This window comes from Grammomys surdaster, unplaced genomic scaffold (assembly GCF_004785775.1).
Source record: "Grammomys surdaster isolate TR1022 unplaced genomic scaffold, NIH_TR_1.0 1164, whole genome shotgun sequence".
In the NCBI taxonomy this organism is placed as follows: Eukaryota; Metazoa; Chordata; class Mammalia; order Rodentia; family Muridae; genus Grammomys; species Grammomys surdaster.
The window spans coordinates 5,652,258-5,678,714 of record NW_021605583.1 but is presented as its reverse complement, the minus strand read 5'-3'; the positions used below and the strand labels follow the sequence as shown (position 1 = coordinate 5,678,714).

Sequence of the window (26,457 nt, the reverse complement as noted above, 5' to 3'; positions counted from 1 at the left end):
TAGGTTAGTTACACTTGATCTTTTAATTTTGTCACTTACAATTTTCCCAGTAGGGGGCGCTCTGCAAACACCACGCTGTGCTTGTTTTCCTTCACTGTGTTTTGGGGGCCTGGAGGTGGGGTGCTGAGAAGCTTACCTAGAGCCTCAAGCAAGCTTGACAAGTGCTCGGCTTCTGAGTCACACCACTGGGTTCCCCAAGCTTTTATTTTAATTTAAAAAAAGACTGAAGTTTCTTTGACAGTTCTTCCTCTCTGCTTGCCATCTCTGTGGACGTTAAGTCTAACTGTAGGGTTGGCAATCTCTCTACTGGGCTCTCTCCAAGATGCATTGCTTTGATTCTGGGTGCTGGATAGAAGGGGGAACACCTGGAACGAGAAAGACAATTTGCAACTGGTCAGGAAACCCATTAATGTTTTAAAACCTGTCTTCCTGCCTGAAACTTGGGATGAACGGACTGAATCAGAAATTCTGATTGGTTGATTAAAAAGTTAATGAAGGCTTTTAGTTTTACTTTTCTCTCTCCCTCTCTCCTCCCCTCCCTGAACTTTTTTTTTGGGGGGGGGGTTGCGGGGGCTGGAACTTTCTACTAGACCAAGCTAGCCAGGAACTCACAGGAAACCATCTGCTTTCAGAGGGCTGTAACTAAAGGTGTGTTCCACCACACCTACCGTTTAGTCTTTAGTTCTTTATGGCTGTTTTGCCTTAGAGGTGACGCTAGGTAGTGTCTAACACATTTTTGCTTATCACACTGAGGGGGTGGGTGGGTACCAGTGCCATCAGGTGGACAATAGCCAAGGGTGTTGCTGTAATGGGCAGAACAGTCCTACAGTCCTTCAGTCCTTCATCACAAAGACAGTCTGTGGATGTTGAGAGAGCTTAATGATGTGAAGAATAATGTTCAGCACCTGTGGCTCGAGGCCCTGCTCTCAGAGGACTAACAGATGCACACAGCACACAGCACCTAGCACCTGTTCATTCTTAGGTCAAGACAGTCAGTCCTGGCACCAGTGTCTTTAAAAATAGAGGCTCCACAGTCAGCTCCCCACCCCTTCTCATCCTTATTGGAGAAGAGATTTGGCAGCAGCTAGGCAGCATGCAGACCATGCAGAGGCACTGTGTGGGATCAGTGGAGAGGAATACACATACTCTGAGTCCTGCTGAGTTCACTTCTTCCTCAGTTGGTTTCCTTGGAGATGGCTGTACTGGTCATATTCCCGGTCCTTGAGGGGCTGAAGAGAACAGCGGCAGCATCAACTCATTGTTCTATCCGTCATTAAGTAATGTGAAACATAGTCACTGAATATTTTTATGAACAAAACCCTAAAATGGCTGCTTCAAAGCTCTATGAACCAAACAGGAATGAGACCGCATGGAGTTTCTTCGAGTGGCTCTCTCAGTCAGTGCGTTCTTGAGCTTTCCCCCCATGAGATCCTCATCCCTGTCCCACACAGCACACTGCATTGTGGGGCATGCCATAAGAAGCTCTTTATCACTACGGTAGCTCTCCAGATAGTTTGGCTCTAACCCCAAAGGTCTATCCCGACTGACTATGGCACTGTTTTTCTCATCTCTGTTTCTTTACCTGGTAGAGCTGTTCATTTTGCAACAGAGTCTGCTTGTCTGAAGCTGCACAAAAAAAATAGACAAAATATATATTCAAAGACAGAATGATAATAAATTGAATTATTTACACAGTAGAATTCTGAGTAGTATAAGGATTCTCTGAGCACAAGAATGAGGGCCACTTTCAAAAGTCAAAAGAAACCACACACAAGAATAGGTACTGCACAAGTCCATTTCCACAAAACTAGAACTGGACACAAACATCTCTGTGGTCAGGGGTCAGGATAGTGCTTGTGCTTGGGGACAGGTGGTGGCTGGAAGTGACCGTCAGTGGGACATCTATGGTGTTGGTAGTACTCTGTCTCTTAAACTGAGTGTAAGATGCATGAACACGTTTACTTTGTTAATTTTTTTAGATGTATTCTTGTGGTTCACTTTTCTATAGGTAGGCTTCTCCTTGAGGAACAGGGGGTGTAGGTCAGTCGGTTGTTTATCACGTGTGAGGTCATGAGTTCAATGCCCAACACTGCCTACTGCGGGTGTTATAGCACATGCTTATGAACTGGAAGCTTGAGGCCATCTTCAGCTACACAAAACTCTCCCTCACTTACTAAAGAATGTTTTCTTTTCTTCTTTTTTTTGGGGGGGGGACAGGATCTCACAATGTAGCTCTGATTGACCTGGTGTTCTCTATGTAGACCAGGCTAGCCTCAAACTTAAAGTGATCCTCTCATCTCAGTTTCCTGAGTGTTAGGATTTTAGATTGGCTTCAATAAAGAAGTTTGTTTTTTTTGAGACAGGGTCTCACTATGTAACACTTATCCGGCCTAGACCTCGATATATAGGCAACACTGGCCTTAAACTGGCAGAAATTCCCCTGCCTCTGCCTCTGGGGTACTGGAATTAAAAGTGTGTGCCATTATGCCTATCTTCAACATAGCATTAAAACAGACAGATAGATAGATAGATAGATAGATAGATAGATAGATAGATAGATAGACAGACAGGGAGGAAGACCACAGTAACTCATGCCTGTGATCTCAGTCCTTGGGAGGAACACCACGGATTTGAGTCAGCCTGAGCTACACAGTGAGTTCCAGCCAGGCTGTCTTATGATAGCCTGTCTCAACAACAACAACAACAACAGCAACAGAAAAGGAAAAGAAAAAGAAAAAGAAAAAGAAAAGGCCAAATCTTAGGCCAGGAAAATAAACTTGGACAATAAGAAATGTCTTCCTTTCCTGTGCCACAGAGACATAGAATCATAAATTATTTGCATTAGCAATATGTGCCAACTCAGTCTTCCCACTGGCTCTGTTTTGATAAGAAGGAAGGCAAGGGGTTTAGTTGGTCCTATCTCTCAGCTAAGACATACCTTTACTTCTTCTGTCTTCCAGTACATAGACACGATCCCAGGGCTTCCCACATACCAGGTAACACTGAGTTATCTCCCTAATTTATTTGTTTGTTTATTGAGACAGGTTCTCATGTAGCCTAGGCTGACTTTGAACTCACTATGTAGTCTTATATGACCTTGAACTTTGGACCTTCTAGTCTCTACGTCTCAGCTCCTGGGATTCCAGGGTTGTGACACCATGCCCAGTTTTATTCAATGCTAGGGTCTGAATCCAGAGCTTGAGCAAGCTAAGCAGGCGTTCTTCTGACTGAGCCACACCTTCAGCTCTTCCCTCTGCTTTTTCAGACAGGCTCTTATGTTGACCAGGCTGGCCTCAAACTCTGTATGTAGCTGAAGATAACCTGAGTTTCTGATTTTCTAGCCCTCATGTCGTGAGGATTGGGGTTATAGGCAGATGCTACCACATCTGGTTTATGTGTTTTTGAGATGCTGAACCTTAAGTATCCTGCAAACTAGGGAAGCACTTTACTAACTGAAGTATACATATCTCCAGGCCTCAGTCCTTTACAAATTTTATTTTAAGACGGGGTATTGCTCTGTTGCCTTGGCAGGCCTTGAACTCAGGGCCCTCCTGCCTCAGCCTCCTGAGTACGTAGGATTACAAGCAAGTCCCACCACATCTAGCTTCTTTTACCTCTTGACTGGCGAACTCCATCCTGCCCAGCAATGAAGTATACACCAACAGCAAGGAAGAAAACGCTGATGATTTCAGCAAAGAAAAAGCCGAAGATGGTGCCTATGTTTAGCTGAACACAGTTCTCACACACTGTAGGGAACAAGGCACAGGCAGGGAAAGACCTCTTTCAGGATGGGAGGCATTCTTGCATGCTTTCCTTCCTCCTGTCCACCAGCATTAATGCCTCTCTCCTGGGCAGCAGGCTCCTCCTTCCCAATTTCATCTTTGGGAAATCCCGGGAAGTTTAAATGGTCCTACAGTCAGGAACTAGGTGAAGAAGGAAGACCTGGTCTCCACTTTCTACAACCCTGCTCTCTATGCTTTCCATCAATCCCCGGTCCCCCCGCCCCCCTAACTGATTTCCCTGCTGAACTGCTCTAATCCATGAGGTCCACCCAAAGGTGAACAGGTTATACAGGGATATGTTTCCTCAAGAAGCTGCAGGCTTGTTGATTTAAAGCACAGTAACCCCAGATGCAGAGACCTAGCCACTCTTCCCACAGATCCCTGCTTAGCAGCAATTCCCACCTCGCCTTGGATGGTAAGCCCACCAGAACAGTAAGTACTGCTGGATTCCCCACAGACATAGTGACGGGGTTACATACTTCTGTAATACACTTGCAGGGGCGCTGACATCTCCTTTGCTCCTTGACACTGATACATGCCTCGTGGGTCTTTGGCATTGTTTCCCAGATTCCATGTGTTTTTAGTTGCATTTGGGGGACTTATTCTGGTCCCATCTTTAAGCCACGTGATAGTCTTGTCATTTAAGCCACAAGTCAGAAGGACAGAACCGTCTCCTCGGTTGTCGTCCACTTTTAACAAATGCTTTGCTGAAAAGGGAAAAGTCGTGGCTCTGTTATGGGTCTTTGTAATTGACAGGAGAACATTAGAACACTGGGTTTTTTCTTCTTTCTTTCTCTCTTTCTTCCTTCCTTCCTTTTTTTTTTTTTAAGACAGGGTTTCTCTGTATAGCTCTGGCTATCCTGGAACCCACTTTGTAGACAAGGCTGACCTTGAACTCACAGAGATCCTCCTGCCACTGCCTCCCAGAACTAGGACTAAAGGGCATGCACCACTACTTGCTGGCTTCTCCAGCTGTTAATATGCACACAAATCACATGTGAATCGGGCTAGTATTTCAGGTCATATTTAGTAGTTCTGGGGGGTGGGATATCTGTTATTAACATGCTCCTGGTAGTGCTAACGCTGCTGTTTCAGTCATATTTTGAGACATACCTCGTTCCCAGAGTCCTGTTTCTACTGCAAGAACCAGATAATTCATTTCTTAGGTCTAGGAAAGCTGCCCAGAGTGAGTCCTAGTAGGACACTGATTTGGTTGATAATGGAAATGTCAAGTCTTCACCTCTTACCTCATCTTTTCAAAATTGTTCCCTTTCTAAATCATAAGACTATTGCTTTTTAAAAAAATGACTGTATGTGTATGTGTGTGTATGTGTGTGTGTGTGTGTGTGTATGAGTCTGTCACATATGTATAGGTGCTCAAAGAGGACAGAAGAGGGTGTGATATCTTAAAGCTGGAGTAACAGGCAGTTGTGAGCCGTCCCATGTGGGTGCTAGAGACTGAACTTAAGTCCTCTGGAAGAGTCCTCCTGACTGCTGAGCCAGCTCCTCCACCCCTGAGACCACTGTAGGAAGCCATACTTCTGTGGAGTTCCTCAGAATGTGAGAATATCGAGAAACCATTTCTCTTACCTTGATTTGTCTTGGCCACAGTGCCTGGAAAAAACAGAAGAAAAAGAAAGGATCAGCTGGGCACGGATTTGTTCTGATGGGCTAAGGTATTTGCATGACCATGTGAGGTAAAGCTTGAGGCAGACGCTAGTCAACGGCAATGACTGTATCTGCGTTTCTTTCCTGGAAGCAGCCCGAATTACCAAATCCAATTAAACATGACTATATTTGCTCTTTGTCCTACCTTTCTGGGTGGGGCTTCCTTCCTTCCTTTCTTCTTTCCTCCCTTCTTTCCTCTATCTTTCTTAAGATTTATCTTAGTTTTAGTTGTGTGTATCTGTGTATAGACATCAGAACAAGTCCATGTATGCACGAAAGTTCAGCTGCTTGTGGAGGCCAGAGGCCTATGATCCCCTGGAGCTGTAGTTGCGTGGTATAGATGCTGGTCTATACTACCTCTTTTGCAGAGGAACCAAGCTCTGGTCCTCTGCAAGAGCAGTGTGTGCTTTAAACACTTAACGTCTCTCTAACCCTTTGGGTAGGAGTCTCTAACCCTTTGGGATTTCATGATGGATGAACGTAGCTTTGCTGTTCATGGTAGACTCTTGGCTACCCCGACTTTATGCTAAGGAGATGTTTTGGAACGGGGCTGGTCAAGTTATCGAGATCAGTGGTTCTCCATCTTCCTAATCCTCTGATCCTTTAATGTAGTTCTTTACGTTGTGGTGACCCCCCAATTATGAAATTCAGGATATCTGATATGTGTCCCCTGTGAAAGGGTTGTTTGACCTCCAAAGGGTTTATAACCCACAGGTTGAGAACCACTTATCTGGAGAATTAAGATTTTGAAGCTGCTATTAATCCTGGCACTTACACAAATGCGTATGAAAGATACTAGAAGACTCCCTGATGCAGCTTTTATAAGTTTGTCATCTGTAGTAGGATGGGACTTTGCAGCGATACAGCTGTCTTGAGGCTACTCATATTTCTGCAACTAAACCCTCACCCTCTCTCTATGTAAGTAAGTCAACAAAGTTTATTGATTCACTAAGCTGGACTTCAGTGGAATTATTATTTCGATCTGTGTCAGTGGCCTACCTGAAGTGAATAGGTGTTCTCACCTCTCCTGGAAAAGTTAGCATAACAAATCGGCGTTCAAACATGGGTATAAGAGACTCAAAGGGTTCGGGAGGAACGGTTTCATGGCTCTTGCAAGGTACGCCACTGAGGTTGGGCCGTCTGAGGGTGGAAACATTACAGAAGCAATTCCAATATGGCCGCCCTTCTCCACTTGGAATGCAGCGATGTGTCTTTTTGCTGTGATGGTGGTTGTATGGGCCTTACTAAAGGTAGTAAGACATAGCTAAGGCTGGATCTTCAGAAGGTAGACTGTCCATGGGGGAGGTCCTGAGATGGCTACTTTATGGATTTAATAAAACTCATATAAATATGATAGAGAGGCTGAGCATGGTGGCACACACTTTTGGCCCCAACACTTGGGAGGAAAGGTATGAAGACCTCTGAAAGTTCGTGGCAGCTTGGTCTACATATTGAGTTCCAGAACAGCCAGGATACAAGAAATAAAAGAGAGAGGGGAGGGGGGGGGGGAGAAAGGAGAGGAGAAGAGAAATAATTGATTCTGCCAAAGAAAAAGAATTAGTAGAGAAAATGGCATTTGGCTATCCTTGAAGAACAAATAAAAGCTTACCAGATAGGGAAAGGCAGTTTAAGTAGGAAAAAAAAAGATCTCATTAAAGATACAGATTTTGGAACAGAATAGAGGGGTGGCGTGGCTAGAGGTTAGTGATGGGGAGCTAGTTGTTAGTCTGAGTATGATAGAAGTAGCTGGAAGCATTAACTTAAAACTTCTAGAGCAGGCTGATGCTGCTCACAGATGACACCAGCACGGTGCCTAGAACACAGGAAGAGCTTAATTTGAAGGGTTATGAAAGTGAACAGGTAAATGGACACAACTTAACAGTTGACTACATTATTATTTTAAAGATTTATTTTGTGTGAGCCTGGCAGTGATGATGTACGTCTTTAATTCCGGCACTTGGGAGGATCTCTGTGAGTTTGAAGCCAGCCTGGTCTAAGAGCTAGTTCAAGGATAGCCAGGGCCACACAAAGAAACCCTGTTTTGAAAATCCAAGACCAAAAAAAAAATTATTTTATGTATATGAGAGCTTGCACATGTATATATGTACTGTGTGCATGCCTGGTACCTGTAAAAGTCAGAGGAGAGCATCCCACTCTCCTGGAAATGGAGTTATAGACAATCTCGAGTCACCTCGTGGGTGCTAGGACTTGAACGCGGGTCTTCTGCAAAGGCAGTGAGTGCTCTGAAATGCCGAGCCATTTTTCTGTCCCCCAAACACATTACTTTTACTAGAATTTATCTCTAGTCACCTGGCCGTCCGTGTTCTTCTTCGAGTCAATAGGAAAAGAAGGGGCATTGGCAACATTGTTGGTGTTTGGATATTTGGGTGTGGTCTCCTGAGACTCAAGAGCCCAGGTAGCCAGCTATCCCATTGCCTGGTGTGAGGACTGAGCTCAGAGGGCAGTCTTGTTCATGTGCTCACAACTTACTGCTGAGGAGTGGGACTCCAGGCTTAGCTTTTCTATTGCTCAAACCACAGGTACTGTTTCCAGAAGCCTCTCTCTGGCTTTCAGTATTAAGCTCCAACCTGTACTTTCTAGCTTTTTTTTTCTCTCTCTCAGAGACTTCCCCGCTCTAGCCATCTTCTTCAAGTCTCTCACCCGACTGTCATGCATGTAGTTTCCGAGGCTCTTGCCTCTCTCCTCCTTGTTTTGAGAGCAGTGGTGCTGTTGTGGCCCTGTTCTTCCATTTCCTGTTCTGTGATGTGTACCCTTGACTCCGCCCATAGCTCTTTCCGACTTCTACTCCAGACCTTTGTTCTACGTAGCGTCATCTCCTTTAACTAAAGAATGTGTTCACCCATTTTTAAAATTCTTATACTCTATGTCTCTCCTACCCCATCTCTTCTGCCTCTCACGCAGATTCCTCCCTTCATGTTTGATTTCCCCCATCCACTCACGCCATGCTATTGAAACTGCTCTGATCACCCGTGAGATTCATTTTACCTTATTCCACAAATTTAAAATTTAAACATATTCTTATCTTTTTTTTTTTTGGTTTTTTTTTTTTTTTTTCGAGACAGGGTTTCTCTGCATAGTCCTGGCTGTCCTGGAACTCACTCTGTAGACCAGGCTGGCCTCGAACTCAGAAATCCGCCTGTCTCTGCCTCCCAAGTGCTGGGATTAAAGGCGTGCGCCACCACCGCCCGGCAACATATTCTTATCTTAGTGGATTACGTTCAACATTTTATACCATGTTTTGTTATTGTTTTGAGGCAGGGTTTCATATAATCTAGGGTGCTAGAATTTGGTATACAGCCCCGGTTGCCCTAGAACTCCTGACCTTCCTGCCTCCAGTTCCAGAGTACTGAGTTCAGATGCTAGTATACCCAGCAAACATTTCACCTCTCGATTCCTCTCGGGTCCAACACATCACAAAATAGTTTTATAGTTTCAAGAATTCGCCTTTAGTTAGGTACAGTGGTTTATGCCTATAACACCAGTACTTGGGAGGCTCAGGCAAATAAATTGCCCATGAGTTGGGAGCCAACCTGGGTTACACAGTAAGATCCTGTTAGAAAGGAGAGGAGGGGAGAACACTGTGATGACTCTGTATGTAAATGTCCTTGCTGCCAAACCTGGTGACCTGAGTTTGATCATACGCCCCACATAGTGGAAGGAGAACACCAGTTCCTTTGGGTTGCCCTCTGTCCTCCACATATGCACCATGGCATGAACATACACCCTCATACTTAAACACGAAACAGACAAACTAATATATAAAATACTTTGTATGACTTTGGCTTCTGCCAGGGTACCCAGGTGTTGGCCTAATTCACCTCCTTCCTGTTGGATATTTCAAACAGGCATTCCTATGCTGCACCTTGTACTCAGTGTGTCAGCATGGAAACTGACCTCTCCGGGCTCCGAACTCTTGAGAACAGGAAGCCCTTGTTCATCTTCTTTTTACTCTGGATAGTCTCAGCTATCTGGATCTCACCAGGCTTGTTGAGCAGCTAAGCAGCTTTGGAGACAAATGGTCCATAGGTCTACTGTATATATGCTTTTCTCCCAATTTCCTTATCTGGTGTGTGTGTGTGTGTGTGTGTGTGTGTGGTGTGTGGTGTGTATGTGTGTGTGTGGTATGTATGTGTGTGTGGTATATATGTGTGTGTGTATGTGTGTGTGTGGTATGTATGTATGTGTGTGTGTGTGTGTGTGTGTGTGTGTGTGGTGTGTGTGAAGGCCAGAGATCAAACTCCAGTGTCATTCCTAACCTGTTCCTTTTAGAGTGTATGTGTGTGATGTGTATGTATGTGTGTGTGTGTGTGGTGTGTGTATGTGTGTGTGGTATGTATGTTTGTGTGGTATGTGTATGTGTGTGTGATATGTATGTGTGTGTGGTGTGTGTGTGTGGTATGTGGTGTGTGTATATGTGTGTGTGTGTGGTGTGTATGTATGTGTGTGTGTGGTGTATATGTATGTGTTTGTATGTGGTGTGTATGTATGTGTGTGTGGTATGTATGTGTGTGTGGTGTGTATGTATGTGTGTGAGTGGTGTGTGTGTGTGTGTGGTGTGTGGTGTGTGTGTGTATATGTGTGTGGTGTGTATGTATGTGTGTGTGTGGTATATATGTATGTGTGTGTGTGATGTGTATGTGTGGTGTGTGGCATGTATCTAAATGACCTGAATGTGATGATTTCTCGAGGCTGGCTGTCCTACAAGAAAGCCTAGGAATCCATCATCAGCCTCTGCCACTGAGATGGTAAGAATGCGCCACACACCCTCATTTGCAGTAGGCTCTAGGGACTGAACTCTTGCATAGCAAATGCCTTACTGCTGCACCGGCTCTTTTCAGCTACTTTGAAGCCTAAGATGGCGGCAGTGAAATCCTCTCGCCAGCCAGTTTAGCCCACAGGCCCCTGTGCTTCTTTCTAGCACAGAACAGGTAGAGGCTTCACTTTTACCTCTCCTTCTTTGAATCCTAAGATGATGGGCGAAGATGGCTCAAGGTTAATAAGGATTCCAATAACCCTGTCTCCCTGCTCATGGCTTTGTCTCATGAACCTTCCCAATACGGTCAGACACTCGAGTAACCTCTTACCTTGAAGAAGAGAGATCAACAGGAAAAGGCCAACCAGACTCTTTCCCTGCTCCATGTCAGACTCTTTGCTTCTCCAGAAGAAGTGTCGAGAGTCCCTTAGCCACCCAGCCACCCAGCCACCCAGCCAGCCTGTGCAGCAGCTAGCCTGGCTCCGCCCAGCATCCGTTGAGCCGGGACTCTGAGTAGAGGCAATACCAGGTGTCCCCACCCTCTCCTGTAGAGTGTGGGTAGCAGGGGCCCTAGCAGGGGTGCTGATGCCCTGGCATATCTTTTGTTTTCTCTTTTGATGTTAAGGCTTGCAGGATAGCAGGTGGCAGGGAGTGAGAGTGAGGGCTCTAGATTTCAACTTGGAAACCCTTTTACCCCTAGAATCTCTATCCACAATGGATTGAAAATTCCTCTGAGCCTTTTTCTTCATGACAGTGATGAATGTCCCTGCCTGTCATTCTTGCTAGGTCTGGACTTGTTTGTCACTTGATCCCAGAACTCCCATGAGTTTAGGCAGGACTTATATGCGTATGGAGCTTGAGTTCTGAATGGAAAAGCATCTTAGAGTAGACCTTCGTTTAGAGATTTTTGTCACTGTTCTTTTGAGGACATCAAAGTGGTACACACCTGGAAAAGAATATCCCAATAGGATAACTAGCTTATTTCTTGGAGCATGGCCCTGGGCTAGTTTCAGAGTCTCAGGTTATTGTCTTCTTTAGCCAATCAACGTATAACAGAAACTCACAGAATTCCTGTGTGACACCAGTCACAAAAGAATAATTTTGTTCCCAGACAGATGACTTTCTGAGTATAGCAGTGTGGAAAGTCAGATCCCCACAGCCCATAGTAGAAAAAGTCTATTGTCTCCTGGGGAGGCTTGATTCTACAAATGAGTGGATTGTATCACTAAGAAGGCTTTCATACTGAGAAGGCTTGATGTGGAAGGCACCTTGCAAACACTCCTCCCCAAATCCCTAGACTGATGCTGAGGGAGACAAGCTCTGAGACACTCCATGCATGGCACCATGGGTAGGTACTATGTGCTGGACCTAGGATTCAAAATGGGAAGCCCAACATTTTCTTTGTTTGTTATCAGTGACCCAGGAAAGGCTACTCTAAATTCCCTTACACCTCCTAGAATTCGGAATGAACTTCCTTCATATTCTCTGCTTTGTCTCATCTCAAACTCTCTGATCTAGAAAGAGGAACTTGCACCTGTTTGTGTCTGACCCCAGCCCTAGCCCACTCTTCTCTTGACAGCCTTACATCATCAAAGGCAGAAGGTAGAGAGGCAGACTTCTTCTAGTTCCTCCCCCACTCTTCCTTTTTCTGAATACCCATGAGTCTGTTGGCGGAGGGTAGCGCTCACCCTGGCTGATCGTCCCGTGGCTTGCCTCTATTTGTTGGATGAGTTTCTCTGGAAGATGGATCACAGTGGGATCCTGGCTAGTCTAATACTGGCTACTGTTCTCCCCCAAGGTAAGTGAGCCATCTTCAGCTGTGTGGAGGATAGACCCTCGAAGGGCATTATCACTGGGAGAAGTCCATTGGAAAGTGCGTCTCAGTTTACCAGGCCGGGGAAGATAGAAGGACGATGCTAGGGTGTAGAAAACAAGCATTTGGCTCTGACCTACTCCAGCTAAGGCTCACACTGGTATTAATGGTGTCTCCAAACTCCTTGGATGAGACATCTGTAGGAAATGGTTCCATATTGTGTGTCCCTAGCCCTAAGACTAGTAAAGGAAGAAGTTAAACCCATTGCACCATCTAAGGCAAATAGCAACTTGGAGTAGGATTCTTGGTCAAGTGACCACTGGAGCCACAGCTCCGAATTTAGGAGCAATCTTTAAAAGAAAAGTTAAGTTTTAGCTGAATGGGAAGGACAGGGGGAGGGTGTGTTATATTAAAGTCGGTAAGTGCTAACTCTTTCTCAGTTTGTTTGCTTTTAAAACAGGAAAGTGGGCTGGGTAGACAGCACAGGGGTAGGTCTCTAGGAGTGCCAAAATTCCAAACCAAATAAACTCCAAAATAACCCTGCAACATTCACATCTCAGAGCTCAGGGGTCCCAGGAAAACTGGGTCAAATGGTTACTCTAAGAGCTGTCCTGGCCACCAGAGATTTCTACCGGAAGTAACTCCAAAGAAGACGGGACTTTAAGAGGAGAAGAATTATATACACCCGTCTTCTCTAGCATGCTCCTGTATATTCCTGCTTCAGAGGGAGGGGCAGCCATTTTGGCATTTTCTGGAGGATGCTCTTGTGTTCAAATGGGTGACTAAGTAACGAAGCCCAGTGACACACAGACTCCAGGTGAGGTTGGCGTTAGACATAAGGCATGGCAGTGCCCTCTGGGCTGTGAGGATGTTCTCAGGCTGGCTGGAAAGGCCCACTGTGCTTATTTCTGGCTCACACCCCTCCACCTCTCCCTCTTGCCATATATGGAGCCCCAGGAGCAGCTTTGATATATGTCAGTGGTCCTTTCTCCTTAAGCAAGCGTGGCAAAGACAGTAAAAATTATAGGAGCACAGGAGGGACAGGAACTGCTCACCCCAGAAACTAGTTAAAGCCTCTCACTAGCTGTTTGAGAATTTCAGCACAATTAATGTTTGCTGTGTAAGTTGCCCACACACCACTCTCTTCCAATATGGATATTTTATGTTAAAATAGCAACAAGCCAGGCCTAATGCCTGAGTGTATATGACCTTGGGCAGGGCCTCAGTCTTCTCTAGAACATTTTCTAAGACCCTCACAAATAAGACTACTTTCTTTGTTTACCGTGAGGATCTCCTGCCTCTGGTACCCCCAACTCTAAACATTTGCTCGATCAGTTGGAATCCTGTTTGATGCCATACCTACCACTCTGTGAACTCATTCAGGTATCTTAGCAGCTCTGGGGATAAGAACTTCAAAACCGACCAAAACAGTGTATACAGCTATTGTAAAGATGGTACATCTCTCTTTTGGGAAGCCATTCTGGAGTGCCTCTCTTAACACTCATGCTTAAAATCTATATTAAAATATCCTTATGTTAATATGATATAAATAAATTATATTAAGATAAACCCAGTTCATCTTAAAGTTTTCTGTTCAAAGAGAAGATCTGGGTTTTACTTGAGTTAAGTTTCCTCAAAGATTAAAGAAACCCCTCAGGCTGTTGCTAGTGACCGTATCTGTGTCCCAGCTGCCTCTGACAGAACTACCGAACTATTTTTTTTTGTGTGTGTGTGTGATGGGAATCTCACCCTGTAGCCCAGGCTGCCTTGAAATTCATTACGTAGCCTAGGTTGACCTTGCTATCTCAGGCCTTTTCCGTTTTCAGTCTTCCAAGTGATGAGATTTCCAGATGTAAGTCACTCTGTCAATATATGTATATGTACGTATATGTGTATGCATATGTATATGCGTATGTGTATGTATATATAACTATATGCAGTGCTGGAGATCACATCTAGGGCATTTCGTAGGTCTCTCCCACTGAGCTATGTTCCCAGCGAATCTTCTTACATGGGATTTACCCTGGGAAATCTGGATCACTGGGCTGGTAATTCATTATAGCTCCTCTCTGCCACAGGGCTCACTGGCCTGGAAAACTCTTTCATAGTGAGCGCCTCAGCACCCTGGCAGATACTGGGACAGAGACAACAGAGAAGAGGATGAAAAGTTCCAGTGAGAGAGTTATTGGCCAGGAAGAGGAATTAGAAGCATAAGAGGCACACTCTCCAGGCTAAGAATATCCCCTGCTTCTCAGGTCTCTTGGGGACCCCAGTGGTCTCACCGGTGGTCTAAACTTAATTTCTGGAAGGTTCTAGGCTCAACACAGCTTCATGGTTTTTGTTTTTTACCCCCAAATCCCTCAGGACCTGTGTCCTACTTTGAATTCTGTTGTTATAATAAAATACTTTGCTCAGAAGCAACTTATGGAAGGAAAGGATTTATTTGGTTACAATCTCAGGTCAGTCTAGCATTCAGGGAAGTCAGGTCAGAAACTCAATCGGGAGTGCAGAGTAGCAATCATGGAAGAATGTTCTTTCTGGCTCCCTTGCTGGCTCATGCGTACACTGCTAGCTTTCTATACAGCCCAGACTCTCAGGGAATCGTGCCATCCACAGTGGTCTGGGCTCCTCCTGCACCAAGTAAGGCAATTAAAACAATCTCTTATAGAACAATGAGCTGCCTATGCTCCAGAGAGTTGCCTCTGACTCTGGTATCTTCCATCTCAGGGAGCCCCTTCAAGATAGAAGTGACCGAATACGAGGACAAAGTATTTGTGAATTGCAACACCAGCGTCATGCATCTAGATGGAACTGTGGAAGGATGGTTTAAAAAGAATCAAACAGTCAACTTGGGCAAAGGCATCCTGGACCCACGAGGGATGTATCTGTGTAATGGGACAGATGAGCTGGCGAAGGAGATGTCTACTGTTCAAGTGTATTACCGAAGTATGTGCTTGTGGACTCACTGGGATGAAATCATGGGCTCTGTGCATGTGGGAGCATTCTGGCTAAAAGCAGGCTGTGGTGAACCAATTTACATAGTGGTATGAACCAGATGTGTTGGGGAGCACGTCAGAATTGGGGAGAGTTTAACTAAGTAAGGCAAAACAGTAGGACCGGGCTTGTTACTGCTGACCCAGGGAAGGGCTTAGTCCACTCTTCAGTTAAAGCCTCACAAAGCTGAAGTGTGTCATGTCTCTCTTCAGCAATTCCTTGGGATAAGAGCAGAGATGGAAGTCACTGTGAGCAAGATCTTTACAGTCTCACTGACTTCTGCGTCTTGGAACGAGTGGGCGGGGAGCGTAGGGTCTTTCTAGGACCAGAGATGGTTCTATGACCTTGATCACTCTCTTCCTCCTCTCCCCAACAGTGTGCCAGAACTGTGTGGAGCTGGACTCGGTCACCATGGCTGGTGTCATCATAGCTGACCTCATCGCGACTCTGCTCCTGGCTTTGGGAGTCTACTGCTTTGCAGGACATGAGACCGGAAGGCTTTCTGGGGGTTAGTTAGTGGAAGGGCTGTCTCTCTCTCTCTCTCTCTCTCTCTCTCTCTCTCTCTCTCTCTCTCTCTCTCTCTCTCTCTCTGTGTGTGTGTGTGTGTGTGTGTGCTCATGAACTGGCTGAAAGATGGGGGATGGTGGTAGGGCTGTCACCCTCTGGAACTTTCTCTGACAATGTCTTAGGGACTCATACTACAGGGCGCTGAAACCCTGTGATTCTCATGTAGATTTCCGAGGGTGACTTCGGAGCCTACCCAGCCCTGCAGCGTTCATAGGTCTCAGTGTCTCACCTTCCCTAGCTTCCAATGACTCTCTATCCTTGCTTCTAGCTGCTGACATTCAAGCCCTGCTGAAGAATGAGCAGCTGTATCAGGTAAACCCTGAGGGAGGCGACAAGAGCAGGAGAAGGGTGTGAGGACTAAGAGATCCGACAGTAGGGGTAGAGAGATGTGCCGGGAGTCCTGAGGGTGGGCGAGAAGGCGGGGTCGGCTTATCCCTGGATGTCTGGAGAAGAGTTCTCAGTATGACTCGGTGTCCTGCCTTTCATCTCAGCCTCTTCGAGATCGTGACGATGCCCAGTACAGCCGTCTTGGAGGGAATTGGCCCCGGAACAAAAGATCTTGAGATGGAGGTTTCTCACAGTGCCATATCAACGGTGCCTTCCCCCACTGTGCTCAACCAATAAAGATGTGTTCCTTCAGTCAGCAGGCGCCTGTGTTTTCCAAAGCATGGGGCTGAGCGTTGTCCTAGCTTGGATGAGCTCTGCCCACCTGTGGCCCCCCTTTAGCAAGAGGAACCCCTCTCCTCAGACCCAGACAGGCAGTAGGAGGGACAGCTTCCCATCCTGGCCCTTTGGCATTTCTAACCCTGTGGGTTTCCTGTGGGGAGGGTCAGCTCAGCCACTCTCCTTCATATGCCTGTTGGTTCCAGTCCCTATCATAACGACTTCCGGGGTTTTGCTGCCTTACCACAGCCCAGAGCAGGTTGCGGTGTTTAGATGCTGAGCCACAAGGAAGTTTCCATGACATCATGAATGGGGGTGGCAGAGCAGAGCAGAGTACTGAGACTCAGAGGGCGTGTGTGTGTGTGTGTGTGTGTGTGTGTGTGTGTGTGTGTGTGTGTGTTTGAGAGAGAGACAGAGACAGAGTCAGACAGAGAGACAGAGATAATGCTGTCAAGAATTTTCTTCTCACCACGTGGGCTCTGGGGATTGCACTGAATTCATCAGGTTTGCGTGGCAAGCACTCTTACCCACTGAGCCATCGTGTCTGCCCTCACCCCCAAATTAATTCAAAATAAAGAACATAATGAATTCCAGGTGTTTCTGTCAGTGTTGCCTGTCGTGCATTGTAAGACTTCATTCAGCTTTGATCCTGAATACACAGTGTTTGCTCTAGACGCCTGTCCATTGCCCGACCACCCGGCAGCAACAACTCTTGCCTGAACCTCCTTGGCTCAGGCTTGGAACTCTTGCGTGCTGTGTTACCAGTTGTGCTTTTCTTGTCATACACACAGGGTTTCCTGTTGTTGTAGAAACACAGTGGTTTCGTATGGAAACAAAGACTTCTAATATTTTCCCACCCTCCCTCAGCATGTAAGGATCAAATTCATACACCCTGGTACTATATTAGAATGCTTGATTTTCAAATTGTTTGAATTGCTGGTTGAATTTCAAAGAGAAACGTTAAATGAGTTTTTGCTTGAGATTAGCACAGAAATTCCAACAAATTTCGGAATAACGCTAAGCATATGTTGCTATTTTGTGATACATATTTATACAGATTAGTGTTCTCAGCATTGACAAAAATAGTTTTAAAAAAATTGAAGATTGAGTTTCATGTAGCCTAGGGTAGCCTCAAACATATTATGTAGCTAAGGATGGCTTGCAGCTGTTACTTTATAGTGTTAGAACTACAAACACGTATCACCACGCCTGGTTTTTGCAACAGTGTGGATCAAACACAGGACCTCATGCGTACTAGGCAAGCACTCTACCAACTGAGATACATTCGCAGCTCTAAAAACCAGAAATACTGATCAACTCTAAAAACTGATGATGCTATATGCCCTTTGATATAAAATATTCAGCCAAGATTTATTTCTTTATTCAGAAAAAACCAAGCATATTTATCTTCCATGTTAAAAATAAGATTTATCTTTATTTTGAATGATATGTTCGTGTGTGTGCATGTGAATGCAATGCCATCAGAGGCCAGAAGAGGATGTCAGATCCCCCAGAGCTGGAATTATAGGTGATTGTGAGTTTCTTGAAGAGGGTCCTGGGAACCAAGCCCAGTTCTTCTGTAGGAGCAGTAAGTGCTCTTAGTCACTGACCCAGCTCTCCCCTCATCTTTTACCTGTAATAAATGGTAACACACACACACACACACACACACATACACACACACACACACACACAGATACAGCCTCCCATACACCACACATGCACCCCCACATGCCCCCCACACCCCCACACCCCCACACACCAAAGAATTGTTTTAATTTTTGTAATTAAAAAAACATTTGCATGTGCCACACAAACATGTAACGGTCAGAGGGCAACTTCCAGGAGTTGATTCTTTCCTTCCACCGTGTGGGTTCTGCGGGAATCTATCTTCAGAACTGACAGTATACTCCTTTATAAGCTGAGCCATCCTGCTAGCCCCTGAAATTGTTTAAAAATAGAAATGCAATGATTTCTTGTCGGTAAATAGTTGATTTGTATACCTATTTATGTAGGGTTGTGTAAAATTTTCCTAAGCAAAAAGGCATCTGTCTTGAGTAGAAAAAAAAGTGTAAGAAGCCCTGAAATATTTTCTTTATCTTGTTATTCAAGGATTGTATTAGTTTAATTTAAGCTATGAAACTTATGGACCTTAAAGTTGTCATACTGTTATGGACTTGCATAATTTTAGCCATCTATCTATCTATCTATCTATCTATCTATCTATCTATCTATCTGAAACAAGCTCTCTTTATATAGCCCTGGCTGGTTTGGAGCTTGCTACAAGGCCTAAGCTGGCCTTGAACTCTCAATCTGCCTTTCCCTCCTTCCAAAGTATTGAGATTACTGTAGTGTCCTGTCACACCCAGCTTTATTTCATCTTTGCTCTCTCCCAGTTCAGATGTTGATGTTATTAGCAGTGGAGTCTCTGGGAGAGGCTAGATCCTGAGGACAGAACCCTTCCAAATGGTATTAGTGCCTTTACCAAAGAGGCTTCTGAGCCAGTGCTTGTCTCTTCTGCCATGGAACTTCCAGCTCTTCCCAAGCCTTGTATTATGAAGTTAGAGCAACTTTTCCCAGCCCTGATAGATGCAAAGCTTTCTCCCTATCCTTTCAAGTCCGTTGCTTAGTCTTCAGCTGGAGATGAGAAGGGCTCCTCTTCGGGTCTTTGGACTCCCATGCTCTCCTAAAACATTCTTCTTGTTTCTGAATCCCACTGAATCTACAGCCTGCTGTCTTTGTGAACTGACATTCCTTGAAGAAGCTGCATCTGTGTTGAAGATTCTGAAGGCTGATTAGAGCTCCGTGGTTGTGGAGACTCGGAATGCTGCAGGACTAGAGCCACCGTTATCCTGGCCATCAGTGGTTCAGAAGCTTCTGCCAACCCCAGAACTAAGAAAGTCATCAGCTTGGATCTGAAATCCAGAGATTCCTTGTAATTTGCCTACCTGCTATTCCTTTTTTTTAAAATGATTTTTATTTATCTTATTATGTATGTGAGTACATAGTCTCTGTTCTAAGATACACCAGAAGAGGACATCTGATCACATTACAGATGGTTGTGAGCCACCATGTGGTCGCTGGGAATTGAACTCTGGACCTCTGGAAGAGCAGTCAGTGTTATTAACCACTGAGCCATCTCTCCAGCCCATCTACCTGCTATTCCTACAAATGTACTTGGCAAATGCATGCATCTAGGAGTTTGTTTTATGACTACAAAGGAGTGGTAGTGACTGTCAGGGACTTGGTGGGTAAGAGTGCTTGGTGTGCAAGCATGAGAGCCTGAGTTCAAATCCCCAGCACCCATTTGAAAAGTGGAGAATGGCTATGGCAGAGACAGGTGGATCCCAAGAGTGTCTGGCCAGCCTGTCTTAAGGCAATTAGGTGGTGTATGAGAGATGGAAACCCTTGATATCCTGCTCTGGACTTCATGCCATGCGTTAGCACAGTTTTCGTAGTGGAACAGGGCAACATAGATCAATGCTCAGGGGTGTGGCATTCATATTTGACTCAGGATAATTGACTTCTTTATTTTTTTTCATTTAAAAAATTTATTTTATTTGGTTTTTGAGACAGGGTTTCTTTGTGTAGCCCTGGCTACCCTGGAACTCATTCTGTAGACAAGGCTAGCCTTGAACTCAGAGGTCCACCTGCCTCTGCTTCCTGAATGCTGGGATTAAAGGTGTGTACCACCACCACCTGTCAAAAGATCTAATGTTTATTTGTGTCTTTATGTGTGTAAATTGCATGTGTGTAGGTGCCCAAGGAGACAGAAGATGGTTTCAGATTCTTTGGAGCAAGTTACAGGTAGTTATAAGTTGTCTCACAAGGATGCTGAAATAGGATTCAGATGCTCTGACAGAGCAGCAAGTACTCTTAACTATGGAGCTATCTCTCCAGGTCCTGTCCCTGCTTTTTCATTTTTTTTAAAAGTATGTGCACATGGGCACACGAGCATACATCTCATGGTGCACATGTGGAGGTCATGTAAGGGCTAATGTTACGTTTTAAATTTAAATTGCTGTGCTAACCTGTAAGTCCCAATTGCTCGACTTCCTGAAATGCTGGGGGTTGTTGTTCACATAAGATAAGCCATGAGATTTTGCTTCTGTGAACAAGCTTGGTTGCCCCAGCTGCACAGGAGGTGCGTAATCACATGCAGGTGAGACATCTATAGGTAAGAAGTATGTCAGGATATATGCTTCCTCCTGATTGGACAAAAGTAGGAAGTATGTAGCCTTGTGGATTTCGCTTTTATAAGCATATGATTAATATAATTTGGGGTCATAGTCTGGGAATATTGGGTATGGACCTGATCAGTATTCATCGACCTGGCCAGTATATAATAAAACTTGCTTCAGATTTGGCTCAAAATCTGTGGTAGTAGTCTTATTCTCACTTGATGAATTAATATTTTCTGGATGCCCCAGCAAGATCAGACCACTCATCCAAATTCTAAAGCCTGACTCTTACCTTGGGACTTTAGGGCTGAAGGGCCACCTCAGGAGGTGCCCACTTCGAGATGTTCGAAGGCTCTGAGGTGCGCTTTCAGTTTCTTGGACTGTTAGAGTGAACTGCCATGCAAAGAAAAACAGCAAGCATCTATGGAGGCCTCCCCTTGTAAGTTAAACTAATTTTCTGTGACATCTGGTTCTGTTGGGATTCCAATCTGGGGTGAGCAGGCATTACATGGGTCCTAAATATTCTCTCATCCAGGTCAAAACGTGAGATGTTGCATCTCACTGAGGTTCTTGGTCTGGTTTTGTGTCTTGTCTTTGCAGAAGTTCTGTTGCAAGCATGGGAGTCAAGATGGAAATGGACCAGGTTCAATTGAATGTATGAATGATGGTGGCCACTGCATGGTTTGCTTCTGACTTGTCTCTGTTGAGTGTATGAGCTTTCTGTTTCTGTGTTGATTGGTTTTGTTGTCCTTGTCACTGCCTGATGCCAGCCTCTGACACTGCTGCTGCTTACCATGGCTGCTTCCATGGACAGTGCTCAGAATTTCTTATCTCTGTGCCTTCTGGCCACTGGATTCAGTTTAGCAGGTGTCCTAGTTAGGGTTTTATTACCGTGAAGAGACACCATGACCAAGGGTAACTCTTATAAAAGAAAACATTTAATTGGAGCTCTGGCTTACAGTTTCAGAGGTTCAGTCCATTATCACCATGGTGGGAAGCATGGTGGTGTCCAGGCAGACATGGTGCTGGAAGAGTTTAGAGGTCTACATCCTGATCCAAAGGCAGTAAATAGTAGAAGACTGTACATAGCAGGCAGCCAGGAGGAGGGTCTGTCTTCTGTCCTGGGTGGAGCTTGAGCATAAAACATTAAAGACCACCGCCCACAGTCAGGCACTTCCTCCAACAAAGCCACACCTCCTCCAACAAAGCCACACCTACTCCAACAAAGCCACACCTACTCCAACAAAGCCACACCCACTCCAACAAAGCCACACCCACTCCAACAAAGCCACACCCACTCCAACAAAGTCACACCTCCTAACAGTGACACTTCCCATGGGCCAAGCATATTCAGACCACCACAGTAGGGATTCAAATATCTTTGGGTGTGAATAATATTAAACTTGTTTTCCTTTGTCCTATTTTATTGAAAAGCCGGCTATAGAGTTAGATTATGGCTTTCCCTTCTTGAGACCCAAGCACGGTTATTTACATTTCCTCTCTGTCCCATGTCAGATAAGCCACATGATTTTGTGACAGGGAAAGGAGAACAAAGCAGAAACAGCCCAAAAAGTTAGACGACTGATTTCATTTAACTGCCTAAAACTTTTTCTAAGATATAAACTTTATCTCAAGATTTGTAAGACTATTATGTGAATTTTCTGTACCTCAAGATTTGTAAGTTTATTGGGTATGGTTAAAAGTCTGTAAAATCTATAACAACAAAAAAGTTAATAAAATTCATAATACAGGGAGATGACAGTTATAAATGTATAGCTAGCTAATCTTTAGGGAGCCATGTTGTACGATGCTATCTTGGGATACAAGCAATCTGTGGCTTGCTGCCATCCTAACTGCTGTCTCTCATTGGGATGGAGGCTGCCACATGGTTGGCAGCAGCCATAATTTGTAAGGACTGGAGAGGGTGAGAGACATGTAACTTCAACACCATCTTGACCAAGATGACCACATGGTATAACCCAACCAAGGAGGGAACAAGAGGTCTCCGAGATATTTTGGGTTAGGATGGGTTTTTTGTATGATAATTCTTGTCCTGAAAACAAAGTTATTAAAAACAAGGTTTGTAAAAGGTAGGATTTAAAACAATGCTTGTTTAATAAGGTATTAAAGCTATGCTTCCATGTGTTCAAGGCTGTGACTATGCACAGCTAAACATCTCTGAAGGGGCCAACAATGTATTTCATTCCATGACCTAAATACCAAGGAGAAGGAGTTTCACACAGAGGACAACGACCTCTTTTGAGGAGGGTGAGGGATATAAAATTCTGCTTAATAACTTCAAACAAAAGTACAACTCCAATTAAATCCTTCTCCAACACAGATCCTTCTCCAAAATCTGCTCGCTCATCCCTCTATATTCCTATAATAAAAGATGAGTAACTTAAAAGGTTGGAAAACAAATTCTGGGCTCTTCCAAGCTAAGGGTTATGTGATGGCCTTTTACCATCTACATCAGCCAATGGCCAAGTGTCCAGTGAGGACACTGTGTATGTCCCCAAACACTAAACTGGACAAAAGCTAAGCAATGATAATGTACCTCCTGTTGGCAGCCAAACTTTGTAATGTAAGAGTCATCCAGGTGATGATGGTTTAAAAGACATGGCGAGGGCGTGGAGAGCAGCTGAGGCTTGGCGCTGTTATAAAACGTGTTACATTTTCACGTTTTTATTAATATATAATCTTTTTTTTTTTTTTGGTTTTTCGAGACAGGGTTTCTCTGTGTAGCCCTGGCTGTCCTGGAACTCACTCTGTAGACCAGGCTAGCCTTGAACTCTCGAACTCAGAAATCCACCTGCCTCTGCCTCCCAAGTGCTGGGATTAAAGGCGTGCGCCACCACCGCCCAGCGTTAATATATAATCTTAAAAATAATAAATAAAAGGCTAAAGAGTTAGGCCCACAGCTATAAGCAGTAAACAGTAAACATTAGAAACTTGGATATGCCTACATATGATAAAGCAAGACAATGACAGGACAGTCTGGTAAAGAGCCCACAGGACGTTTCTTTTTACCGTAGGTCTATCCAGGCTGACAGAGGCTGACCTAAGAAGCATGTCTAGCTTCCTTGTCTTTGCTGACTTTGTTAAGCCTTAGATATTACGAGAAGCTGTGGTATTCTCTAATGGTGTACTATGAAAGGACCAGGAGAGTAAAGTTGTCAGTCTCCCTAAGGACTGTCTTTATGATTTAAAGTTTTACTTTGAGGCCAAAAGAATTTCAATGCAGAAACGGTTATTTTTAAGGCTAAACTTAATGGGGACAAAGCCTTAAAATCCTAATCTTATAGAAGCTACTAATATATCGTAAACTGTTAAAGATTATTACGACATGCATGTTAATAGTCACCTTATAAATGATTAAATCCTTTAATATGTTCGGAACTATACTTGTAGCTATGCTAAGTACTAATATACATTATTACAGGAATAGCCTTTATTTAGCTTCTTGTATATATTTTCTAGGTTAAGCCTAAAGCAAAGTAAAGACAAGTAAAGTTTGTTTGAAATCATGTATATTTAATAGATAATGGTCTTCAAACTCTTTAGAGATCTGCTGAATATGGCATTTAAATATTTAATAGAAAATCCTTCCTGTGATAGACAGAAATGCCACTGTCTAGAAGCAATCCTAAGATCTCCAAAGAAGATGAATGGGGCACAGACCTGAGTTGTGACGACGCTAACCACTTGGAAAAACTGCCCTGTGCCTTCCCTGATGCAAAAGCCCTGCACAAAGTGTGGACATTGTTGGGTTGACTTGCCCTACTCTGCCTAGGTCAAGGTAGGCCAATTTCCCTCAAATTCTTATCCACAGGAAAATATCTCAGGCCTTCTGGGTTTTGTAGTTGAGGTTCTATGCTGTCCTGTACAGCACTGAAAATGTAATGCTGTCTTATGTGATAGCCAAAGACCTATAACCTCTGATGCCCAATGAAGCTATTGAGACCATGGGAGCCTACTAGGATAATTGTCCAGGTAGCTGGCAAGTCTTTATCATTTTAACTGATACGAGGCCATTTGGTTCTTACTTCTTGTTCTAATTTATCCTTCTCAGATCTCTGATGGTTAGGTAGAAATAAAAGGTTTCAGGCGTAAATAACTTCTGCAGGTCCGAGGAAGTGATTTAAGGTATACGGAGAAACAAGGAATGTTTCAGATGCCTTTCTTTCTTGCTATGCTGTCATCATACTAAGGTTTCAAAAGTTCAGAGTTTTAACATTGATCTGTGGAGTTCTGACAAGCTGGTAAAGCACTGACTGCCATTACCAGTCGCAAGCTCGAGATTTTAAATTCTGTTGGTTGTCTTCTAAGTGTAGACTTAAAGGCATGTCTCATCAGGCTGAAAGCGTCTCTGTCCAATTTACATACCAGCCTCCAGAAAGAAATGTTCAAGCTTTTTAACTGAAAGCTCTCTCTATGACTCAAAGACATGAGCATACTCCAGCTGTTTTGCAGATACCTGCCAGCTGCCCTTTCTACAGTGTGGATTTTAGTACCAATTACAAACACTGGTGAACTTCTGTCCCTAGTCTATATCTGTTCCAGCAGAATTTCCACTTGACTGACAAACACCATCCAGGAATCAGCTGTGGACTACCACCTGTTCCAAATGACTTCGAGCCCTGGACTTGCTTAAAGCTGACGTGGAACAATCCAGCAGATGTGGTTGCTCCGTGTTTCTTCAGCTGGGTCAGCTAACCAGATGCTTCTGCTGATTTCCCCATTGGCTGAATCCTTTCCTGGCCTTTGACTAGCATTCCAGCCTTCCTGGGCCCTGGCAGTGATGTCCTAATTTTATCAGGAAGTAGTTAGAGGAGAGAGTACATTACTGTTTGTCATCTTCAAAGGCTGGAAGGTTAGGTCAAAAGGAAACTCCATGCTAGATGGGACAAATAGGTACCTATAAATCCTATTGGCATATGAGGAAGAGTACCTGCTGAAACCAAACAGACCTAGATCTATTAACAGGTAGATTCATTAGCTGAAATAGTTCTAGAACATGATAGGACATTCAACCTGCTCTATGTAAAATAAAGGTCTTGTATGGCTTTAAGAAAAAAATTGTTGCTTCTCTGCAAACCACTCAGGAATCATTAGAGATAGTCTGACTGTACTTAAAAAAAAAATACTGGTTCCAATTCTCATTTTCGGGCTCCTCCTAGATTGTAGTTCTGCTGTCAGCCATCACAAGGCTTTTGCCCTTCTGTTTCTGCTAATTACTAATAACCTTACATCATGAATGCCTTAACTAGATATGTAAATTGCCATCTGGGTGCCATTAAGCTGATGGTTATTAGATCTTACTATGAGCTGGTACCCACTGCAGAGACAAGGATTGAACTCAGGATACACAACTCAAGAAGGAAATGTGATGGCTGACATTATGTTAATGTTTAGATTACTGTGCTTAAGAGATCTAACTACTAAACAAAATGTCTTTAACCTGTAAGCCCCACTTGCCCAAGGACAGATAATAAGCCTTATGTTTTTGCTTCTGCAAACAAGCTTGGTTGCCCCAACTGCACAGGATGTCCTTGATACCCATTGTCAGCAGGCTCACAGGCAGAAAGTATGTCAGGGTGTATAGTTGCCCTGACTAGATGAAGGTGGGAAGTAGGTAACCCTATAGGTTTTGCCTTTATAAGCCCCTGAATTATAAAGGGCGGTACTCTGAGGATAGCGTGCATGGACCTGGCTGGTATCTGTAGACATGGCCAGTATAAAGTTTGCTTCAAATTTGGCTCAAAAATTGTGGTAGTTGTCTTCTCGCCTGGAGGGATTAGCAGTCAGAGGACAATTTATGTAAGGTGGTTCTCTTCTATCGTGTAGGTTCTGGGAATCAAACTCAGGTCTTCAGGCTTGGTGGCAAGCACCATCGCCTGCTGAGCCATCTTGCTGGTTCCAGAATAAACTATCTGCTATTCTATTTGGAGTAAGAGCTATGTTTTGCACAACACCCACTTTTCTCGACACAGCATCTGCCTTCATCCTGTATTA

The 26,457-nt window shown here is 44.3% G+C and overlaps 2 protein-coding genes across 2 annotated transcripts; one reads left to right on the top strand and one right to left on the bottom strand.

The window, feature by feature from the left end:
* On the bottom strand, nucleotides 1-10,712 carry Cd3g (CD3g molecule). Its single transcript, XM_028783760.1, has 7 exons — nucleotides 10,556-10,712; nucleotides 5,373-5,396; nucleotides 4,262-4,489; nucleotides 3,615-3,746; nucleotides 1,583-1,626; nucleotides 1,147-1,229; nucleotides 1-365 (listed from the first exon to the last, which is right to left on the bottom strand). The coding sequence occupies exons 1-6, from the start codon at nucleotides 10,608-10,610 to the stop codon at nucleotides 1,164-1,166; spliced, it is 549 nt and encodes a 182-aa protein (XP_028639593.1). The 5' UTR covers nucleotides 10,611-10,712; the 3' UTR covers nucleotides 1-365; nucleotides 1,147-1,163.
* Nucleotides 10,713-11,872: 1,160 nt separating this feature from the next.
* Cd3d (CD3d molecule) lies at nucleotides 11,873-16,241 on the top strand. The gene is made up of 5 exons (XM_028783807.1): nucleotides 11,873-12,022; nucleotides 14,765-14,983; nucleotides 15,408-15,539; nucleotides 15,867-15,910; nucleotides 16,090-16,241. Exons 1-5 carry the CDS (start codon nucleotides 11,968-11,970, stop codon nucleotides 16,159-16,161), a joined length of 522 nt encoding a protein of 173 aa, XP_028639640.1. The 5' UTR covers nucleotides 11,873-11,967; the 3' UTR covers nucleotides 16,162-16,241.
* The last annotated feature ends 10,216 nt before the right edge of the window (nucleotides 16,242-26,457 follow it).